Source organism: Nerophis ophidion, linkage group LG14, assembly GCF_033978795.1.
Source record: "Nerophis ophidion isolate RoL-2023_Sa linkage group LG14, RoL_Noph_v1.0, whole genome shotgun sequence".
Classification (NCBI taxonomy): domain Eukaryota; kingdom Metazoa; phylum Chordata; class Actinopteri; order Syngnathiformes; family Syngnathidae; genus Nerophis; species Nerophis ophidion.
The window spans coordinates 9,495,975-9,520,376 of record NC_084624.1 but is presented as its reverse complement, the minus strand read 5'-3'; the positions used below and the strand labels follow the sequence as shown (position 1 = coordinate 9,520,376).

At 37.4% G+C, this 24,402-nt stretch overlaps 2 protein-coding genes across 3 annotated transcripts in view; both read left to right on the top strand.

Moving 5' to 3' along the window:
• Nucleotides 1–6,260: 6,260 nt before the first annotated feature.
• Nucleotides 6,261–20,362, top strand: LOC133568084 (gamma-interferon-inducible lysosomal thiol reductase-like). Its single transcript, XM_061919796.1, is given in 7 exon segments — nucleotides 6,261–6,861; nucleotides 13,371–13,559; nucleotides 14,769–14,843; nucleotides 16,132–16,218; nucleotides 16,326–16,454; nucleotides 16,566–16,634; nucleotides 20,046–20,362. Coding segments are annotated over 7 exon segments (747 nt in total). The 5' UTR covers nucleotides 6,261–6,729; the 3' UTR covers nucleotides 20,112–20,362.
• Nucleotides 20,363–20,485: 123 nt separating this feature from the next.
• The window catches only part of pde4ca (phosphodiesterase 4C, cAMP-specific a), a 154,930-nt gene continuing 151,013 nt past the window's right edge, over nucleotides 20,486–24,402 (top strand). For both annotated transcript variants that reach the window (XM_061919791.1, XM_061919790.1), the window contains exon 1: nucleotides 20,486–20,839. In XM_061919791.1, the coding sequence (XP_061775775.1) occupies nucleotides 20,798–20,839 (42 nt within the window). In that variant the 5' untranslated portion in view covers nucleotides 20,486–20,797. The remainder of the gene's footprint in view (nucleotides 20,840–24,402) is intronic.

Here is a 24,402-nt window from a genome sequence, read left to right as displayed (position 1 = left end):
TATGTTCTAAGGCTTTGTGTTTATTAACTATCAGAGATATTGGTTGTTTTCTTACGGCTGTGATACCATGGAGAAACACCGTGAGTCTTTAGATCAGAGGTCCCTACATCGTCATAAGGTGTAAACAGCCGTAACTGGTTGACTTGGAACATGTTCCTCTGGCCATGAAGTGTGGGAATATTTACACAGTTTATGTTCTGAGGCTTTGCGTTTATTGAATGTCAGAGGTTGGTTGTTTTCTTTCTTACGGCTGTGATACCATGGAGAAACACCGTGAGTCTTTAGATCAGAGGTCCCTACATCGTCATAAGGTGTAAACAGCCGTAATTGGACATACTTGGAACATGTTCCTCCGACCATGAAGCGTGGGAATATTGACACAGTTTATGTTCTAAGGCGCTCTTGGCTGCTTTGCGTTTATTGAAAGTCATCAATCAATCAATCAATGTTTACTTATATAGCCCTAAATCACTAGTGTCTCAAAGGGCTGCACAAACCACCACGACATCCTCGGTCAGAGATTGGTTGTTTTTTTTCTGACTGCTGTGATACCAGGGCGAAACACCGTGCGTCTTTAGGTCAGAGGTCCCTACATCGTCATAAGGTGTAAACAGCCGTAATTGGACATACTTGGAACATGTTTCTCTGGCCATGAAGCGTGGGAATATTTACACAATTTATATTCTCAGGCTTTGTGTTTATTAACTATCAGAGAGATTGGTTGTTGTCTTTCTTACGGCTGTGATACGATGGAGAAACACCGTGAGTCCTTAGATCAGAGGTCCCTACATCGTCATAAGGTGTAAACAGCCGTAATTGGACGTACTTGGAACATGTTCCTTTGGCCATGAAGCGTGGGAATATTTACACAGTTTATGTTCTAAGGCTTTGAATTTATTAACTATCAGAGGGATTGGTTGTTTTATTACGGCTGTGATACCAGGTAGAAACACAGTGTGTCTTTAGATCAGAGGTCCCCACATTGTCATAAGGTGTAAAAAGCCGTAATTGGACGTACTTGGAACATGTTCCTCTGGCCATGAAGCGTGGGAATATTGACACAGTTTATGTTCTGAAGCTTTGCGTTTATTGAATGTCAGAGATTGGTTGTTTTCTTTCTTACATCTGTGATACCAGGGCGAAACACCGTGAGTCTTTAAATCTGAAGTCCCTACGTCGTCATAAGGTGTAAACAGCCGTAGTTGGACGTAATTGGAACATGTTCCTCTGGCCATGAAGCGTGGGAATATTTTCACAGTTTATGTTCTAAGGTCTTTGCGTTTATTAAATGTCAGAGAGATTGGTTGTTTTCTTTCTTGGACGTGAGAATCTGTCACTGTCCTTTGGAAGTGTGGAGGGGTGCGGATTTTACCCGAAAGTGCATCGCGGCGGCCATTTTGAAGGGCGTGCATCGTCGTTCACGATAGCGTGACACGTAATATTTACGAACTATTCAGTGGAAAACAACATATCACCGGCTGTGATATACATATGTATATATAATTATATACATGCGTGTGTGTATATATATATATGTGTGTATATATATATAAATATGTGTATATTTATGTATATATACATATACAGTATATGTGTGTATATTCATGTGTATATACATATATGTGTGTATATTTATGTATATATTTATGTATGTATATATATATATATATCCGTGTATATATTTACATGCATATATATGTATGTGTATATATACACATATGTATGTGTATATGTATATATGAATACATATGTGTATGTAAATATGTACACATGTGTATATATGTATACATATGTATATATATATATGTGTATATGTATACGTATATATAAAGATATATATATATATATATATGTGTTTATATGTATATGTGTATATACATACATGTGTATATATGTATATGTATATATGTATACATATATATATATATATACACATGTGTGTATATATACGTCTCTATAAGTATGTATACATATGTTTGTGTATATATGTGTATACATGTGTGTGTGTGTGTATATATATATATGTGTATATATGTATACATGTGTATATATATTTGTGTGTATATATATATATATATATATATATATATATATATATATATATATATATATATATATATATATATTGCATTCTATTTTAGTTACTTTGAGGTTAAAACCCCCAGGGTGGTGATTTATACTGTTTTTGTACTTATTTTTATTATTATTATTATTTCTCGATTGTTATAAAATAAAAAATAACAGCAATCCGTGCTTGTCTTCGCCGCTCACTCTTCTTTTCAGCCTCTAGTCGTCCAGAAATAGGCGGAGGAACTTTGGTACGAGCTTGGTTTATTCTTTTTCCACCTCGATTGTGTCAGTTGACACCGGCACTCGACGTCGGTGTTAATATCATTGCATGGATTACGCCGACAATTAGCGTCTCGCCCACTTACGCCCTTCAAAATGGATTTCGGCAATGCATTGTGGGAAATATGTAAACTTTTGAACCTCTCTACATACGCGGTGTTCAAGATTGTTGGCGACTTTTGTCGACAATAGTCAAACCATCTTGATTGACAGCTCGTCTCACTGGAGCGTGGATTTAATCAAACACATTCGCAGGGAAAAATAATAATAATAATAATAATAATAATAATAAATAGTTGTTGGCCAGAAGGTACAGATCCCAATCTCTCCTTTGCAAATGGAACAATGATGGCATTAAAAAGTCTTCGATTGGTGCATGAGTGTGTTATTTTCTTGCATTATTTAGCTTTTTTTTTTATTTAAAAAAAAAAGCTGATTAGAATTGTTCGTCCAAGTGTTTTTGTTTGTTTTTACGGTAACCTTACAGAGCCTAAACAGAAAAAAATAAGCTAGTTTGAAATTGTTTTTTTTTTGTGAGTGTGTGTGCTTCATACAGAAAAAAACACAAATGTTTACAATATGTAATTAACCAAATAGTAAATACACATTTAAGGATCGAATATTTCTCAAAGTGGCTGTGGTTGATTTGCATATTCTTTATTTCCTCTCATTTTAAACTTGAAAAAAGTATTTTTTTTTGTTTCATTAGAACAGTGCTCCCTCGTTTGTATTTGTTTTGTTTTTTTAAACCTGAGCCTTGTGTGTTGCATATTTCTTTGTCGACGTGACGTGTGTCAGGTAACATATCAGTCAATCAACATAATACATTAGGAATGAAGATTTTCTTTCTGTAGAAATTGAAGCAAAAAAGTGTGCTCTTTCATTTCCTTTCGGGCCTCAGTTGTGTGACTTAATAAAGTCACTATACTTTCTGCATTATTACAAAATGTGTCGTTACACTAAGCTATCCACATTATTGGTGATCAGAGGGAGCACTTTTGACCCAGACAGTAGCATCTTATTTCTTGTTTTTGTCCGACCCCAAAATGTAAAAAAAAAAAAAAATGTTTTCCTCTCGCATTTCCCTTCCTTTTATCCGCCGTTTTTCCTCACTTGTTTGGTGTCAAAATGGTTCACAATTGTCTTCGTTCACACAGGTACTCTTTCATCTGTACGGTTCTCTCATGCAAATGATTTTAAAAGACAATAAAATATACAGTATATTAAAAAAAAAAAAAAGGTCTGGTTTTTGTCTTGTTTTATTGAAATGTCCAGCAGGGGGCGACTTCATGCATTGCAAAGCTGCTGTTTTACAGTGTGAACACTTTTCAGGGGACAAAGATCCTTTTCCAAACTTAAGTTAAATTTAAAAACAAAATTGATTAATTTTAAGAGGGAAGACTTGCCAGGGGACAAAGATCCTTTTCCAAACTTAATTTTTAAAGCAAAATCGCTGAATTTTAAGAGGGAACACTCCTCAGGGGACAAAGATCCTTTAACAAAACCATTTTTTTCCAGCCCGATCCAAGCTATAAGTAGTCTGCTTTAATTGCATAATTACACAGTATTTTAGACATCTGTGTTCATGGGGCAAGAGGGGGCAGAGCCCCCTTAAATAGATGTCTTGCCCACTCAAATCAAAATTTGAGAAAGTACATTTTAATAAACTCACAGAATTACTACATTATAAGTTGACAAAATGATCTGCACTAGCGGAAAAATCCGCCGAAAAAGGGAAACACACGATATAGTAGTGTCGGCTTCCCTCTCATCCCTCCCTCCGCTGTGCGTGTATTCACCATTCCACAGGCTGCGCAGCAGACACACACCCGCACACACCCCTCATCCCTCAGTAAACATCCAATCACTGTTGCAGAATGAAAGTAAAAGAAAAGGAAAAGTTGTCTACATTTATCATATACTTGTTAGGATGGGTGTATTTGTGTAGTCTTATCTGTCATAAACACGTTTATCGTCGCGGACTTTCGGTGCTACGGAGTTCCTTTTTTTTTTTTTTTTTTTAACTACTTGACGAGAGCAGTGGTTTGGAAGGCAGAGAGCCTCCATTGTCCCTGTAACAAGCTACAAGTCATGATGCTGTTAATGACGGTAAAAATGAAACATAAGGTATATATCCTGCTTAGCAGTCCTCCTCTGCTGTCCTCTGTTCAGAGCGGAGTCCCTAGCAACGGCCCGTTTTACTTAGCAACGGTCTGGCAATCGACTGCTGGAATTCTTTTTCTGTAGTTTTTCTTGTAAGTCTACATAGTCAACCTTTAATGTTTCAATCTACATTTTGTAATAAACAAATTATAAGTTTCATTTGATATGACCAAGACACCTAAAAACAAAAACACAGCCGTTTTCATCAATTTACAAGCAAGTGGGCAACACACATACATTGGAGTGAATGAATTTTGTGCCCAAATGAGTGCCCATGTTCTGTTTTATAAATTAGTTTGAGATTCTTTTTTGTATCAATATTCATCAGACTACCTTTCAGTTTTGTAAATATTGACTGTAGTGTGTGAAGTCCTACTTTGGGTCAAAATTTACTTGAGAGTTAGGCCATCCAGTTAGGATAAATGTTATGTTGTTGGTTGATAAAATCTGGATGAAGGATGTTTTATTTTATTTTATTCATTTATTTTTATTTTTCAGTTTCCCCCCCTGAGGGATTGCCACCTTATTGTGATCAGGGGGTTTGCGTGCCTCACTGACCGTAAGAGCTATACCAGCAGGAGCTTAGTCTTCAGGTGGGACACCCAAGTTGGACAGGTCTGAAGGTAGAGGCCTGACAAAGTGCAATCCACTACTCCAGGTTGGGGTTGGACACATAGCTAAAGACCCATTTCAATGAAGAAAGCATCGTTACTATAAGCACAAAAAAAAAGGTGCTGGAGCATGATGTGTACACATGATGCCCCCTTCACATTTCTGACTGCCCCCTCATACAAGCATGCCTAGAACCGCCCCTGTCTGTGTTGCTGAATCTTTTACAATTTGTTCAATTAATAATGGAGACGTCAAAGAAGAAAGATGTAAGTGGGAAGCGGTGTATTGGAGCTGCCTTTAGCAACACAAACACAGCCGGTGTTTCCTTGTTTACATTCCCGAAGGTGAAGCTTTACTATGGAACAGAGCGGTCAAGCGAACATGGTTCCCGACCACATGTCAACCGGCAGGTTTCGGTGAGAAAATTGTGGTACTAAGTCGGCTCTTACCGTAGACACGAGCGGAGCTTGTGTCGTTCTTCCTGCAGCTGGGGGTTATTACCTCCTCCCACCGGAGACACTGGCGGTCACCACACCCCTCCGACTTTCAGGTACCGTATAATCTCACTAAAACACGAGTAACACAATAAGCAGATAGGGGATTTTCCAGAATTATCCTACTAAATGTGTCTAATATCTGAATCGCTCCCACTGCCCTCGCCTTTTTTTTTCTAGTCCTTCACTTTCACGATCCTCATCCACGAATCTTTAATCCTCGCTCAAATTAATGGGGAAATCGTCGCTTTCTCGGTCCGGATCGCTCTCGCTGCTGGTGGCCATGATTGTAAACAATGTGCAGATGTGAGGAGCTCCACAACCCGTGACGTCACGCGCACATCGTCTGCTACTTCCGGTTCAGGCAAGGCTTTTTTTATTAGCGATTAAAAGTTGCGAACTTTATCGTCGATGTTCTCTACTAAATCCTTTCAGCAAAAATATGGCAAATGATCAAGTATGACACATAGAATAGACTTGCTATCCCCGTTCAAATAAGAAAATCTCATTTCAGTAGGCCTTTATACATCTTGTATTTGCAGTCTATTCAATTGAATATATGCTGAAAAGTATTTGCAAATCATTGTATTCTGTTTTTATTTACCATTTACACAACGTAAACTATGTCTCCCGGCTGGCCTGGGAACGCCTCGGGATCCCCAGGGAAGAGCTAGACGAAGTGGCTGGGGAAAGGGAAGTTTGGGGGTCCCTGCTTAGGCTGTTGCCCCCGCGACCCGACCTCGGATAAGCGGAAGAAGATGGGATTTACACAACGTAACAACTTCACTGGTTTTGCGGTTTGTATTTATTCACTGTTTGGTTAATAACATAGAGCAAAGAAATAGGATAAAACTGCTATGATGTGAAAAGGATTAAATAAAATCATTTTCGGACGCGCTGTAACGAAACATCTGGAAATATGTGATGCGTTGTGCGCATGTTCCAAATAAACAGCAGCTGAGCTACAATTGAGGTAATTTTACGTCATTCGGCCAACAGCCAATCAAACACGAGTTTCCGCAAAAAAAAGGAAGTGTTCCTCGGGCTTGATTTAAAGTTGTTTGTTCAGCAGCTGTTTGGCGCTCGAAAACTTTCGAGCAGCGTGTTGAAGATGAAGATGTCGTCACTGCTTATTTTAACCTTTAGTTGTGTCTTAATGTTCACATGTGACGCTTCGTCGTCCTCCTGCTCCCAAACGCCGTCACTGTAGTGCTCGTCCCGGGAGGTGGCGGTCACGTGCCGGGTGAGCATGATTATTCACTTTTTCCCCAAACACGTCAAAAATATAACACAACTATCATTAAGTCAACAACTAAGTGTTACAAATGTCACTTCAAACATTATTTTTCCCTACGAGCAAGCAATTAATTACGTAAACGAACCTCAGCACGTTATGTGATTACTGAAATGTAACACCTGTAGCTAATTAGGCTAACAGCTACCCCGACTTATTTTCGATGTATTTAACATAACATTTAATTAAATATATTCATTTGTAGGCATACTGTAAGTACCTGTGGTTCTTAAACTTTTTTTTAACCGAGTACCACCTCAGAAAATACTTTGCTATTCAAGTACCAGCATTGTGACGTCATTAAAGTACAGTAGTGTAGTAGACCTAAGTATTCATTAAGTACCACCATAGTGAACAACAGTTAAATACAGTAGTGTAGTAGACCCAAGTATTCATTAAGTACTACCATAGTGATAATGTTAAAATACAGTAGTGTAGTAGACCTAAGTATTCATTAAGTGCCACCATAGTGTCAACATTAAATACAGTAGTGTAGTAGATCCAAGTATTCATTAAGTACCACCGTAGTGATAATGTTAAAATACAGTAGTGTAGCATTCCTAAGTATTAATTAAGTACCACCATAGTGACAACATTAAAAAACAGTAATGTTGTACACATAAGTATTCATTAAGTACCACCATAGTGACAACATTAAATACAGTAGTGTAGCAGACCTAAGTATTCACTAAGTACCACCATAGTGAACAACAGTTAAATACAGTAGTGTAGTAGGCCAAAGTATTCATTAAGAACCACCATAGTGATAATGTTAAAATACAGTAGTGTAGCAGACACACATATTCATTAAGTACCACCATAGTGACATGATTCAAATACAGTAGTGTAATAGGCCCAAGTATTCTTTAAGTAGCACCATCGTGACAACATTAAAAAACAGTAATGTAGTAGATCTAAGTATTCAGTAAGTACCATCATAGTGACAATGTTATAATACAGTAGTGTAGTAGACCTAAGTATTCAGTAAGTACCATCATAGTGACAATGTTATAATACAGTAGTGTAGTAGGCCCAAGTATTCGTTAAGTACCGCCACAGTGACAACGTTAAAAAAAAGTAACATAGTAGACATAAGTATTCATTAAGTACCACCATAATGACAACATTCAAATAAAGTAGGCCTAAGTATTCATTAAGTAACACCATAGTGACCATGTTGAAATACAGTAGTGTAGTGGACAACAAGTGCTACATTAACTTAACTTCAAAAAGTGCTATATTAACTTAACTTTAACAAGTGCTATATTTACTTCTACAAGTGCTATATTAACTTCAACAAGTGCTATATAACTTCAACAAGTGCTATATTAACTTAAACAATTGCTATGTTAACTTAAACAATTGCTATATTAACTTTAACAAGTACTATATTAACTTAACTTCAACAAGTGCTATATTAACTTAAACAATTGCTATATTAACTTAAACAATTGCTATATTAACTTTAACAAGTGCTATATTAACTTAACTTCAACAAGTGCTATATTAACTTAACTTTAACAAGTGCTATATTAACTTAACCTCAACAAGTGCTATATTAACTTAATTTAAACAAGTGCTACATTAACTTAATTTAAACAAGTGCTACATTAACTTAATTTAAACAAGTGCTACATTAACTTAATTTAAACAAGTGCTACATTAATTTAACTTCAAGTGCTACATTAATTTAACTTCAACAAGTGCTACATTAATTTAACTTCAACAAGTGCTACATTAATTTAACTTCAACAAGTGCTACAGTAACTTAATTTCAACAAGTGCTATATTAACTTCAACAAGTGCTACATTAACTTAACTTCAACAAGTGCTACATTAACTTAATTTAAACAAGTGCTTTATTAACTTCAACGAGTGCTATATTAACTTAACTTCAACGAGTGCTATATTAACTTCAACAAGTGCTACATTAACTTAACTTCAACAAGTGCTACATTAACTTCAACAAGTGCTACATTAACTTCAACAAGTGCTACATTAACTTCAACAAGTGCTACATTAACTCCAACAAGTGCTATATTAACTTCAACAAGTGCTACATTACCTTAACTTCAACAAGTGCTATATTAACTTAAACAAGTGCTATATTAACTTAATTTCAAAAAGTGCTACATTAACTTAAACAAGTGCTACATTAACTTTAACAAGTGCTATATTAACTTAATTTAAACAAGTGCTACATTAACTTAATTTAAACAAGTGCTACATTAATTTAACTTCAACAAGTGCTACAGTAACTTAATTTAAACAAGTGCTATATTAACTTCAACAAGTGCTACATTAACTTAACTTCAAGAAGTGCTACATTAACTTAACTTCAACAAGTGCTACATTAACTTAACTTCAACAAGTGCTACATTAACTTAACTTCAACAAGTGCTACATTAACTTAACTTCAACAAGTGCTACATTAACTTAATTTAAACAAGTGCTTTATTAACTTCAACGAGTGCTATATTAACTCCAACAAGTGCTATATTAACTTCAACAAGTGCTACATTAACTTAACTTCAACAAGTGCTACATTAACTTCAACAAGTGCTACATTAACTTCAACAAGTGCTACATTAACTTAACTTCAACAAGTGCTACATTAACCTAACTCCAACAAGTGCTATATTAACTCCAACAAGTGCTATATTAACTCCAACAAGTGCTATATTAACTTCAACAAGTGCTACATTACCTTAACTTCAACAAGTGCTATATTAACTTCAACAAGTGCTATATTAACTTCAACAAGTGCTATATTAACTTAATTTCAAAAAGTGCTACATTAACTTTAACAAGTGCTATATTAACTTCAACAAGTGCTATATTAACTTAACTTAAACAAGTGCTATATTAACTTAAACAAGTGCTATATTAACTTCAACAAGTCCTGCATTAATTTAACTTCAACAAATGTTACATTAACTTAACTTAACAAAGTGCTGCATTAACTTCAACAATTGCTACATTAACTTAAACAAGTGCTATATTAACTTCAAGAAGTGCTATATTAACTTAATTTCAACAAGTGCTACATTAACTTAAACAAGTGCTATATTAACTTAATTCAACAAATGTTACTTTAAGTTAACTTAACAAAGTGCTGCATTAACTTCAACAATTGCTACATTAACTTAACTTAAACAGATGCTATATTAACTTCAACAAGTGCTACATTAACTTAACTTCAACATGTGCGATATTAACTTCAACAAGTGCTATATTAACTTAACTTAAACAGGTGCTATATTGACTTAAACAGGTGCTATATTAACTTAACTTCAACAAGTGCTACATTAACTTAACTTCAACAAGTGGAATATTAAATTAACTTAAACAGGTGCTATATTAACTTCAAAAAGTGCGATATTAACTTAACTTCAACAAGTGCGATATTAACTTAACTTCAACAAGTGCGATATTAACTTAACTTCAACAAGTGGGATATTAACTTAACGTCAACAAGTGCAATATTATATTAACTTAAACAGGTGCTATATTAACTTAACTTCAACAAGTGCTATATTAACTTGATTTCAACAAGTGCTATATTAACTTAAACAGGTGCTATATTAACTTAAATTCAACAAGTGCTACATTAACTTAACTTCAACAGGTGCTATATTAACTTCAACAAGTGCTATATTAACTTCAACAGGTGCTATATTAACTTAACTTCAACAAGTGCTATATTACCTTAACTTAAACAGGTGCTATATTAACTTAACTTCAACAAGTGCTACATTAATTTAACTTCAACATGTGCGATATTAACTTAACGTAAACAGGTGCTATATAAACTTAACTTCAACAAGTGCGATATTAACTTAACTTCAACAAGTGCGATATTAACTTACCTTCAACAAGTTCAATATTAACTTAACTTGAACAAGTGCTGTATTAACTGGATTTGAACAAGTGCTATATTAACTTAACTTGAACGGGTGCCATATTAACTTAACTTGAACGGGTGCCATATTAACTTAACTTGAACGGGTGCCATATTAACTTAACTTGAACGGGTGCCATATTAACTTAACTTGAACGGGTGCCATATTAACTTAACTTGAACGGGTGCCATATTAACTTAACTTGAACGGGTGCCATATTAACTTAACTTGAACGGGTGCCATATTAACTTAACTTGAACGGGTGCCATATTAACTTAACTTGAACGGGTGCCATATTAACTTAACTTGAACGGGTGCCATATTAACTTAACTTGAACGGGTGCCATATTAACTTAACTTGAACGGGTGCCATATTAACTTAACTTGAACGGGTGCCATATTATCTTAACTTGAACGGGTGCCATATTAACTTAACTTGAACGGGTGCCATATTAACTTAACTTGAACGGGTGCCATATTAACTTAACTTGAACAAGTTCAATATTAACTTAACTTGAACAAGTTCAATATTAACTTAACTTGAACAAGTTCAATATTAACTTAACTTGAACAAGTGCTATATTAACTTAACTTGAACAAGTGCTATATTAACTTAACTTGAACAAGTGCTATATTAACTTAACTTGAACAAGTGCTATATTAACTTAACTTCAACAAGTGCTATATTAACTTAACTTCAACAAGTGCTATATTAACTTAACTTAAACAGATGCTATATTAACTTCAACAAGTGCTATATTAACTTAACTTCAACAAATGCGATATTAACTTAACTTCAACAAGTGCTATATTACCTTAACTTAAACAGGTGCTATATTAACTTAACTTCAACAAGTGGTACATTAACTTAACTTCAACATGTGCGATATTAACTTAACTTAAACAGGTGCTATATAAACTTAACTTCAACAAGTGCGCTATCAACTTAACTTCAACAAGTGCGATATTAACTTAACTTCAACAAGTGCGATATTAACTTAACTTCAACAAGTTCAATATTAACTTAACTTCAACAAGTTCAATATTAACTTAACTTCAACAAGTTCAATATTAACTTAACTTGAACAAGTGCTATATTAACTTAACTTGAACAAGTGCTATATTAACTTAACTTGAACGGGTGCCATATTAACTTAACTTGAACGGGTGCCATATTAACTTAACTTGAACGGGTGCCATATTAACTTAACTTGAACGGGTGCCATATTAACTTAACTTGAACGGGTGCCATATTAACTTAACTTCAACAAGTGCGATATTAACTTAACTTCAACAAGTGCGATATTAACTTAACTTCAACAAGTGCGATATTAACTTAACTTCAACAAGTGCGATATTAACTTGACTTGAACAAGTGCGATATTAACTTGACTTGAACAAGTGCTATATTAACTTGACTTGAACATGTGCTATATTAACTTAACTTCAACAAGTGCTATATTAACTTAACTTAAACAGATGCTATATTAACTTCAACAAGTGCTATATTAACTTAACTTCAACAAATGCGATATTAACTTAACTTCAACAAGTGCTATATTACCTTAACTTAAACAGGTGCTATATTAACTTAACTTCAACAAGTGGTACATTAACTTAACTTCAACATGTGCGATATTAACTTAACTTCAACAGGTGCTATATAAACTTAACTTCAACAAGTGCGATATTAACTTAACTTCAACAAGTGCGATATTAACTTAACTTCAACAAGTGCGATATTAACTTAACTTCAACAAGTGCGATATTAACTTAACTTCAACAAGTGCGATATTAACTTAACTTCAACAAGTGCGATATTAACTTAACTTCAACAAGTGCGATATTAACTTAACTTCAACAAGTGCGATATTAACTTAACTTCAACAAGTGCGATATTAACTTAACTTCAACAAGTGCGATATTAACTTAACTTCAACAAGTGCGATATTAACTTAACTTCAACAAGTGCGATATTAACTTAACTTCAACAAGTGCGATATTAACTTAACTTCAACAAGTGCGATATTAACTTAACTTCAACAAGTTCAATATTAACTTAACTTGAACAAGTGCTATATTAACTTAACTTCAACAAGTGCTATATTAACTTAACTTGAACAAGTGCTATATTAACTTGACTTGAACAAGTGCTATATTAACTTGATTTGAACAAGTGCTATATTAACTTGATTTGAACAAGTGCTATATTAACTTGATTTGAACAAGTGCTATATTAACTTGATTTGAACAAGTGCTATATTAACTTAACTTGAACGGGTGCCATATTAACTTAACTTGAACGGGTGCCATATTAACTTAACTTCAACAAGTGCGATATTAACTTAACTTCAACAAGTGCGATATTAACTTAACTTCAACAAGTGCGATATTAACTTAACTTCAACAAGTGCGATATTAACTTAACTTCAACAAGTGCTATATTAACTTAACTTGAACAAGTGCTATATTAACTTAACTTGATTAAGTGCTATATTGCCACAGTGCCACCATCACACGACTTCCACGTGCACACCTGATGTTGTTGTTCTGCAGGTTTTGAAAAGGTGTCTTGATGCCAACCTGACTCGCTCCCAGCAGACAGCAGAAGTGGTCAAGCTGGAAGTTTACTATGAGAGTCTGTGTCCAGACTGCATCTTGTACATCACACAGGTGCTCTACCCCACTTGGCTGCTTCTGCAGGACATCTTCTCAGTCAGCCTGATCCCCTTCGGGAATGCTCAGGTACACATGTCACACATCTGCTGCCGCCATTCCTTTTTTGTTTGGAATACAAAAAAAAGTTTTACACACACATCCACATTTCCCGATTTTTGGTTTGAAAATAAACAAAAAACAGATAACGTTATCCATAGTCTGTTCACTGATTTTACAGATGTTTTTTAAAATAGAAAATGTGAATTAAGCCAGTGAAAAAACTAATTTCTCTTGACACATGACTGTTACTCTTTTCCAGTGATGGGCATGCTACTTGGAAAATTTAGTAAACTAAGCTACAGGTTACTCTCCATTAAATCTAACTAAGCTCCAAGTTACGCTCTATTAAATTTAACTAAGCTACAAGTTACTCTCTATTAATTGTAACTAAGCTACAAGTTACTCACCATTAAATGTAACTAAGCTACAAGTTACTCTTCATCAAATGTAGCTAAGCTACCAGTTAATCTCCATTAAACGTAACTAAGCTGCAAGTTACTCTCCATTAAATTTAACTAAGCTACAAGTTACTCTCCATTAAATGTAACTGCTTTTACACCCAATCATGGCACCCACCTGTTCCCAATTAGCCTGTTCACCTGTATTATGTTCCAAATGACTAAGCTACAATTTTTACTCTCCATTAAATGAACTAAGCTAAAAGTTACTCTCCATTAAATGTAGCTAAGCTACAAGTTACTCTCCATTAAATGTAACAGAGCTACAAGTTACCCTCCATTAAATGTAAATGAGCTACAAGTTACTCTGCATTAACTGTAGCTAAGCTACCAAGTTACTCTCCATTAAATGTAACAGAGCTACAAGTTACCCTCCATTAAATGTAAATGAGCTACAAGTTACTCTGCATTAAATGTAGCTAAGCTACCAAGTTACTCTCCATTAAATGCACCTAAGCTACATGAGAAGCTATCACCGGAGAATTGTAGCAAGCTACACAGCAAAATTTGCGCGCTACACCAAAGCTACGTTTAACAACATTTCTATCTATGGTCCATGTGTATAATATCAATGTTCATGTAAGTGTACAAATATTACTACTAACTGTCTGTCATTTAGCTCTGAAGACTTTCCGGCACTGGAGTCCCCTTAACAAATGTTTATTATGAGGGCAAAAATAGAGGACCATGTGTATCAGTGTTTAAGAATTGTAATGAAAGCCCTAGAGAGAAAATAAATTGCTGTTTAAAATGTTGAACTTGTGTTTTTAACCACCAGGAGAAACCTGATGGGAGCAAGTTCATATTTAAGTGCCAGCATGGAGAAGAAGAGTGCCTTGGGAACACCATTCAGGTGAATTATCATCGCACTAAATACTCACTTTTTTGTCATATTTATCTCTATTCTGATGTTCTCGCGTGTGTGGTAGTTGCTGTCACACTATTACACTGTTGACAAAGTTACATCAAAGTACTATTTTCCGAACTATAGAGTGCAATGGTACTTAAGCCGCACCCACTAAATATCAGAAAAATAGGTTTCCTGTATATTAGCCGCCCCGGACTATAAGCCGCAGATACATACGTTGTGAAGTGAGTTATTTACACAGAAAGGTTTTGTAAATGTTTATTTATATACCTTAGTTGTTTCCAAACGGTGTCTGTAACAAGGCAGTAAAACGGCTGATCAAATAAAACAGAAGTCATCGTCCGGAGACGCTAGAAGCTTTTGGGAGATTTTTTTGAAACTGAAACAATGCAAAAAAAAAAATGCCATTGTAAGTTAATAAATATTAAACAGACACTAAATATATTAGCATATTAGCTAATGCTAACAATGCTAGCTTCTTTACATTACGATAGCACATACAAATATGCATGAAACGACTTTCACAGACCTCACGCATGGGACGGTTTCAGTAATTGTTTTTAGGTATATTGTAAAACTTTCAACCATTGCTTGGAGTGATGAATTAAGAATCCATGTGTAGAGGTTGCCCTCTAGTGGGTTCCTCGAACCACCACACACTGCCAGGAGGGCCCGGATTTCAGGGTACAACACTGTTTTATTTTCATAAATGTGGAGAAGCTTTTGCTTTCCTGCAATATGTCTTTCTCTTTGTTCGTGTCTCTCTCTCTCCATGGCTCCCACTCCAACTCCCAACTAACGTGTCTCAACCAGGCTGCTGCTAATAAATGCAACTGGTGGTTAGATAACAAGGCCCACTTGAGCAATCTGCTCACCTGTTGCTGTCATCGAGGCCGGTCCTGGCACACCCCGTTCCTCGGCAGGCCCGCAGGCCACGCCCCTCACCACAACACGTAAGTAGGAACGCTAAGGACAGCTAAAAGATGTAACGGCACTGGTAGCTCCGGTTAAAAGCTCGGTCTAAACGAAAGAAAGGCAGAGCAGCACCTGCAGTGAGCAAACTTGTCCAAGAGATGGCGACATAACACAAACAATAACACACCTCTTCAATGTATTTGCTTGTTTTTTTTCCAAACTATTTGCATTATGGCCGTCAGCAAAGAAAAATCCACAAATTAGCCGCACCGTTTTATAAGCCGCACGGTAGGAAGCGTAGGAAAAAAGTACGGGCTTGTAGCCTGCAATTGTCAGTATATTTATTTTGTCTTGACAGGCGTGTTTACTGAACATGAGTGACAATGCCTTCCTCATCATCTTCTGCATGGAGGCCTCCACCGATGTCATTGGAGCAGCAAAGAGTGTAAGGACAATCTGCTGTTAAAAAATGAAATCAAAATCAAATCACTCTACGCCACCGTATTTGGCTTTTACTGTTGTGCCCAGTGTGTTGGCCTTTACAACCCCCAGTTGAGCTGGGAGCGCCTCATGAGCTGCGTGAATGGCGACGAGGGAAACCAGCTCATGCATCAGAACGCTTTGAAGACCCAAGCCCTGGTTCCTCCTCACCGGTTTGTACCGTGGGTCACCATCAATGGGGTGAGTCATGTTTATAAAATGATAGAAAACATCTCCCTCAACTCTATTGTGTGTGCCCGCTTAATGGCCAGCTCCAATAACAAATATAATATTTTTGTTTTGGAATCATAGGAGCACACGGATGACCTGCAGAGAAAGGCCATAACGTCTCTCTTTACTTTGGTCTGCAGCATGTACAAGGTAAGAAAAAAAGCCCAGCGTTGTCTTTTAAGGCTTAGACAAACTTTATTGATCCACAAGGGAAATTGTTCCACTCAGTAGCTCAGTTACAAAGGATGGACAGGATATTGCAGGTATAAAGTAGGCTAAAATTGTACCAAAGTAGCAATTAAAGATGTCCGATTATGGCTTTTTTGCAGATATCCGATATTATCCAATTCTTAATTACTGATATCGATATGTACAGTCGTGGAATTAACACAATATTATGCCTAATTTTGTTGTGATGTCCCGCTGGATGCATTAACAGTAATGTAAATGTAACAAGGTTTTCCGAAATAAATCGACTCAAGTAGTTATGGAAAAAAAATGCCAAAATGGCACTGCCATATTTATTATTGAAGTCACAAAGTGCATTTTTTTTTTAAACAAGCCTCAAAACAGCAGCTTGGAATTTGGGACATGCTCTCCCTGAGAGAGCATGAGGAGGTTGAGGTGGGCGGGGTTGAGGGGGTGGTGGTGGGGGGGGGGTGTATATTGTAGCGTCCCAGAGGAGTTAGTGCTGCAAGGGTTTCTGGGTATTTGTTCTGTTGTGTTTATGTTGTGTTACGGTGCAGATGTTCTGGGACGGCGTGGCGAAGTTGGTAGAGTGGCTGTGCCAGCAATCTGAGCGTTACTGGTTCAATCCCCACCTTCTACCATCCTAGTCACGTCCGTTGTGTCTTTGGGCAAGACACTTCACCCTTGCTCCTGATGGGCCCTGGTGAGCGCCTTGCATGGCATCTCCCACCGTCAGTGTGTGAATGTGTGTGTGAATGGGCGATTGTGGAAATACTGTCAAAGCGCTCTGGGCTCCTTTAAAAAGGGGTAGAAAAGCGCTATACAAGTACAACCCATTTACCATTTACCTCCCCAAAATGTGTTTTTCATTCTTGTTTGGTGTGGGTTCACAGTGTGGCGCATATTTATAACAGTGTTAAAGTTGTTTATACGGCCACCCTCAGTGGTACCTGTATGGCTGTTGAACAAGTATCACTTGTGTGTGTGTGTGTGTGTGTGTGAAAAGCCGTAGATATTATGTGATTGGGCCGGCAAGCAAAGGCAGTGCCTTTTAAGGTTTATTAGCGCTCTGTACTTCTCCCTACGTCCGTGTACCACTCCGTACAGCGGTGTTTTAAAAAGTCCTAAATTGTACTTTTTGAAACTGATACTGATAAGTTCCGATATTACATTTTTAAGCATTTATGGGCCGATAATATCGGCAGTCCGATATTATCGGACATCTCTAGTAGTAATATAAAAATTTAACATACCGTATTTTTCGGACTATAAGTCGCAGTTTTTTTCACGGTTTGGCCGGGGGTGCGACTTATACTCAGGAGTGACTTATGTGTGAAATTATTAACACATTACCGTAAAATATCAAATAATATTATTTATCTCATTCACGTAAGAGACTAGACGTGTAAGATTTCATGGGATTTAGTGATTAGGAGTGACAGATTGTTGGGTAAAGGTATAGCATGTTCTATATGTTATAGTTATTTGAATGACTCTTACCATAATATGTTACGTTAACATACCAGGCACCTTCTCAGTTGGTTATTTATTTATGCCTCAATGCAGCGAAAATGGATGGATGGATATACATTATATAAAAATTACCATGTACAATATTACAGTATATGTAAAAGGTAGCTAACATGTCAAGTAATAGACAGATATCATATATTGCTGTATGGCCAGTGATTATACAGCTGGATGGAGTGTGAAATGAAGGAGATCTTGAATGGAACACTGTGGGAACAAAGCTGAAGGAGCCTGTTGGAGTATGAGCTCCGCTGTCCCTCAATTGTCTGGTGGAGTGATGGGTTGATGAGGCGTCATGAAGCGTTTCGACACATTGCAAAACTATATGGATACTGTGTCGATACTGTGTCACTAAATACTGACATCTGCTGGACATTAAAAATCTCTACAAGCACCCTATGGACCGATTCAACTGACCCTGATTTTATGACCTAGTACAGGGGTAGGGAACCTATGGCTCGCGAGCCAGATGTGGCTCTTTTGATGACTGCATCTGGCTCTCGGATAAATCTGAGCTGACATTGCTTAACACGATAAGTAATGAACAATTTCACTTGTAATCACAGTGTTAAAAATAACGTTCAAAATATAAAACATTCTCATCCATTTTTAATCCATCCATCCATTTTCTACCGCACCTGTTCAAGAAGTTGGGTTAAAGGTAAGAAGTTTTTTATTTATTATTGGTTAGTGTGGGGCTTGCCCTCCTGGGGGTTCTTCAGACCACCAAGCACCGACATGAGAGCCTGTTTCAGGGTTACACTATTGTTTTATTTTTCAATTAGTCTCTCAGTTGCTTTCCAGCAATTGTCTTTTTCTCTTTCGTTCTCACTCGCGCTCTGGCTCCAGCCCCAACCCCGTCTCTCCTCCTGGCTGCTGCTTATAATAGAGCGACAGGTGATTAGATAACAAGGCCCAGGTGGGCCATCTACACACCTGTCGCTGAATTCAAGACCGATCCTGGCAACACCCTGCTTCGCTGCAGGCCACGCCCCCTCCACATTTAGCTTCAGAATAACAATTTTATTACAAAGAATAAGAGACCTATTATACTCTAGAAATGTTGGTCTTACTTAAAAATGCACGCGTTTAGTTGTGTTCAGTGTTAAAAAAATATTATATGGCTCTTAAGTAAATACATTCTAAAATATTTTGCTTCTTTGCTCTTTCAGTCAAAAAGGTTCCAGACCCCTGACCTAGTATATACAATAATATAAAACAAGTCATTGTATTTCATTTCGGATTATTTCATATCTTCATTTAAATAAAAATATGTTTGTATCTTTTTTAGATACAGTCAATAAATAATGTGGATTTGTATGATAACATGGAAATCTAAGAGAATGTGTTGTGAATGAGGATCCTTGTGGACTGGGAATTTTTAATTTATTTTTACACATTTTTATTTAAATAAAACCGTTTTTCCAACGTATTAAATTTCAGACGATTTCTCTTCTCTTCTTAGTTTTTATTTCACAGCGGAAATCTTTCTTTTTTGTTTGATGCTGCTCCATGATGTCCGACGAGGATAAATTACAAATGACCAACGACAGAAGTGCGGCGATTCTGTTGGCAGCAGCATCTTGTTGACAGATGCGCTTCCTTATAAACACAGTTTGCGTATCGGTCACGTGACCGAAACAGCTAATGATCAGTACGTGACTTTCTAAAAGCGGTACGGGCACCGACACAGGGTTTTGCTCTATGAGCTCGACGCATGCGCCGATGCATCGGGGTTGCCGGACCCATTAGTAGTCTGGTGGAGTGGGTGGGCAAAAGCTGGTCCAGTGTCCTGCTGTCCCTCACTGACAGACCTTTGAACTCCTGACTTGGTGTTTGCAGGGTGTCAAGCCAGTGGTCTGCGGAGGTGACAGCCAGAAACACTCCAAGATCTACGTTCACAACTAAAGAAGTTCTTCCTGGCCCGACACTAGTCTTGCTCCAGGTGTGCTGGCCACCAGATAACGAACCATTTGAAAATACATACCATAAATTGGGCACTGTCTGGTAATACACCTATTTGGCCTTTAGATGGCACCATAGGTCATTCACATCTTCACATGGAATATTTACTAAACGCTCCCAGCATACACTGAAGTCAATTGTGTGTTGTTTTCTTATGTTCTGATAAAATAAAACCATGCAGTATTCAAAATGAATGTAGACAGCAGAAGTCATGTAAAGCTACTTCCTGTGTGGCACAAATGTGTTGAGTCAATTGAACTATTTTTGTAACACTAATAATGAAACATCCTTTCAGATGATTTAACCTTGCCACTAAAATCATCAATGCATTTTTTTTATCAGAGAACCAAAACTTCACATCGTCCATTGTGGCTCAACCAGAAGTTCTAGATGCATGACGTCCCTGATAGTCTAGTCAGATAGTCACACACTAATACCAGACCTGCAATGCATGCGTGCATGTCTTTTAGCAAACAAGCTGGAGTTGAAAAGTAAATATACTGACATTTAGCTTTTTGATTGCCGGACCTCTCACAGCTGAGGAGTGTGACGAGACACAGGGATCGAAAGAATAGACTTGGAAGAGTTATTGTGGCTTTCATGCGTTTCCTCTCGTTTCCCATCGCAGCATGAAGAGAAATAACTCATCCAAGTGTTTTAATGTCACTGAGGTAAGTATCATTAGTCAATTTGTGGTCATGTGGGATCTGAATGTTTTGTTTAGTTGTTGCGTACGTGTGTGGCTTTTGAAGATGGTTGGAATCTAGCTGCCTATGGAAAGGCGGTCACAAGATGCAACAACAGGGCTTGTATCTGGGGTTTTTTCTCCCCCCAGTGCTGACGCAGAGAGCACAATGGCCTTTGCAAAGTCCACTTAGAGAACCAATTTGTGTCTAGACGTCAGGTGTGGAGTTACTGTTGTCTTTAACACGGTTGTCAACTGAAGGAATGTCATGCAGTCAAGTAGGAAAAGGTTTGTATTTTAGGGCTGTCAAAAAGAACAAATGAACTCATGTGATACATCCAGCCATCTATTTTCTACCCCTTTTTTGGGGTCGCTGGAGCCTATCTCAGCTGCAATCGGGTGGCAGGCGGGCTACACCCTGGACAAGTCGCCACCTCATCGCAGACTCGTGATAATCTTGTACAGTGCATCTGCAAAGTATTCAGTGCTTTTTACAGCCTTATTACAAACATCCTTTTTGTCCTCAAAGTTCTACAGACAACACCCTACAATGACAATATTGAAAAGAAAAAAATTCCCAAACATTTAGCAAATGTATTAAAAATAAAGCACTCAAAATTCCAATGTATTGACAGCATTTGCTCAATACTTAGTTGATGCACCTTAGGCAGATATTTCAGCCTCAAGTTCTTTTGAATACGATGCCACAAGCTCGGCACACCTATCTTTGGGCACTTTCTCTCTGTCCTCTTTGCCTCTTAACCTCCATCAGGTTGGATGAGAAGGTTTTCATCCAGGATGTCTCTGTACATTGCTGCATTCATCTTAGTCTAGTCGGGGAGGTGGCCAAGACTGCAGCATTCCTCTGTGGAGAGGAAATCCTTCCAGAAGGACAATCCACCATTCAGTGGTCAGATGGAAGACATTTCGGAGTGAAACATTGCCAAAATGCACCAGAAAGACTCTCAGACCATGAGAAACTAAATTCTCTGGTCTGATGAGACAAAAGCTGGCCAATACCACCCCTACAGTGAAGCGTGTTGGTGGCAGCATCAGGCTGTGGGGATGCTTTTCAGTGGCAGGAACTGGGAAAGATGAATGCAGCAGTGTACAGAGACATCCGGGATGAAAACCAACACTTCCCATCCAACCTGATGGAGCTTGAGAGGTGCTGTAAAGAAGAATGGTTGAAAGTTCCCAAAGATAGGTGTGCCGAGTTTGTGGCATCGTATCCAAAAAGACTTGAGGCTGGAATTGCTACCAAAGGTGCATCAACTAGGTATTGAGCAATGGCTGTGAATACTTGTGATTTTTATTATTTTTATAAATTTGCTAAATAAAAAAAACATTGTCATTATGGGGTATTGTGTATAGCAGGGGTCACCAGGTAGCCCGTAAGGACCAGATGAGTCGCCCGCTGGCCTGTTCAAAAAATAGCTCAAATAGCAGCACTTACCAGTGAGCTGCCTCTATTTTTTAAATTGTATTTATTTACTAGCAAGCTGGTCTTGCTTTGCTTGACATTTTTCATTCTAAGAGAGACAAAACTCAAATGGAATTTGAAAATCCAAGAAAATATTTTAAAGACGTGGTCTTCACTTGTTTAAATAAATTATTTTTTACTCTGCTTCTTATAACTTTCAGAAAGACCATTTTAGAGAAAAAATACAACCTTAAAAATGATTTCCGGATTTTAAAACACATATACCTTTTTACCTTTTAAATTCCTTCCTCTTCTTTCCTGACTATTTAAATCAATGTTCAAGTATTCTTTTTATTGTGAAAAATAATAAATACATTTTAATTTAATTCTTCATTTTAGCTTCTGTTTTTTCGACGAAGAAAAAATTATTCCTGGGTGTGGCCACCGCTGCTCCTCACTGCTCCCCTCACCTCCCAGGGGGTGATCAAGGGTGATGGGTCAAATGCAGAGAATAATTTCGCCACACCTAGTGTGTGTGTGTGACAATCATTGGTACTTTAACTTGATTGTGAGTTCAAAGCTGTGCAATGTGTAAACAATGTCAACAAACCAATAACTTCAAAGACCGACATTATTGCAGTAAATGACACACTCTTCACTTTCTTTACATTCTCACAGAAGACAATAATGTTCACACAACTATATCAATGTTTCTCATGCTGCATTTAAGTCTGTTGTAGGTTGGGTCGAGGTGGAGGAGTCACAACGGCGCTTTACCATGCACCTCTTGCTTGGTATATTTGCTTGCCCAACAGAATTGCTATTGCGACATCCAGTGGACACATTTAAAATAGCCGTTTCTGTCATTTAAAAATGCAGCACAATTTTACTCTTTGTGGGCCGCTTATTGGTCACCTCTGCTCTAAGTCATTCTGACAATATAATTACGCTTGTGTCCAAATGTTTTTTCCTTTGTTGTAATTTAAATTGTGCTACTGAGTAATACCAGCACACATTTATATACTTACCTTCTGAACCATTAGGCTACACCTGAACAGTAAAGTGAGAACCATAATCAACAGTGGTGTGGCGTCAGGGCCAGCAAGGCCTTTTCTGCTTGCCTAACATAACCAGAAATCATGATCATAAATAAAGGCCTACTGAAATGAGATGTTGTTATTTAAACGGGGATAGCAGGTCCATTCTATGTGTCATACTTGATCATTTCGCGATATTGCCATATTTTTGCTGAAAGGATTTAGTCGAGAACATCGACGATAAAGTTTGCAACTTTTGGTGCTGATAAAAAAAGCCCTGCCCTTACCGGAAATAGCAGACGATGACGTCACAAGTGTGAGGGCTCCTCACGTCCTCACATTATTTTTAATGGGAGCCTCCAGCAGCAAGAGCTATTCGGACCGAGAAAACGACAATTTCCCCATTAATTTGAGCGAAGATGAAAGATTTGTGGATGATGATATTGATAGCGAAGGACTAGAGAAAAAAAAGGCGATTGCATTGGCACGGATTCAGATGTTTTTAGACACATTTACTAGGATCTTTCTTGCAAATCCCTTATCTTTGTATTGTGTTGCTAATGTTTTAGTGAGTTTAAATAGTACCTGATAGTCGGAGGGGTGTGTCCACGGGTGTCTTGAGGCCAGTCTCTGAGGGAAGTCGACAGCAGCTGCATGGACGGCGCAAGCTCAGCTGATCTCCGTTAAGAGGCAACTTTTTACCTTATATTTCTCACCGAAACCTGCCGGTTGACAAGTGGTCGGGAACCATGTTCGCTTGACCGCTCTGATCCATAGTAAATCTTCACCTCCGGGAATTTTAAACAAGGAATCAGCGTGTGTTTGTGTGGCTAACGGCTCAAGCTTCCTAACTCCATCTTTCTACTTTGACTTCTCCATTATTAATTGAACAAATTGCAAAAGATTCAGCAACAGTCCAGAATACTGTTTGTTTGCGCGATGAAAAGAGACGACTTTTAGCCGTAAACGGTGCTGTGCTAATATGTGCCCTACAGTCCGTGACGTCACGCGCATGCGTCATCATTCCGCAACGTTTTCAACAAGAAACTCCGCGGGAAATCTGAAATTGCAATTTAGTTAACTAAAAAG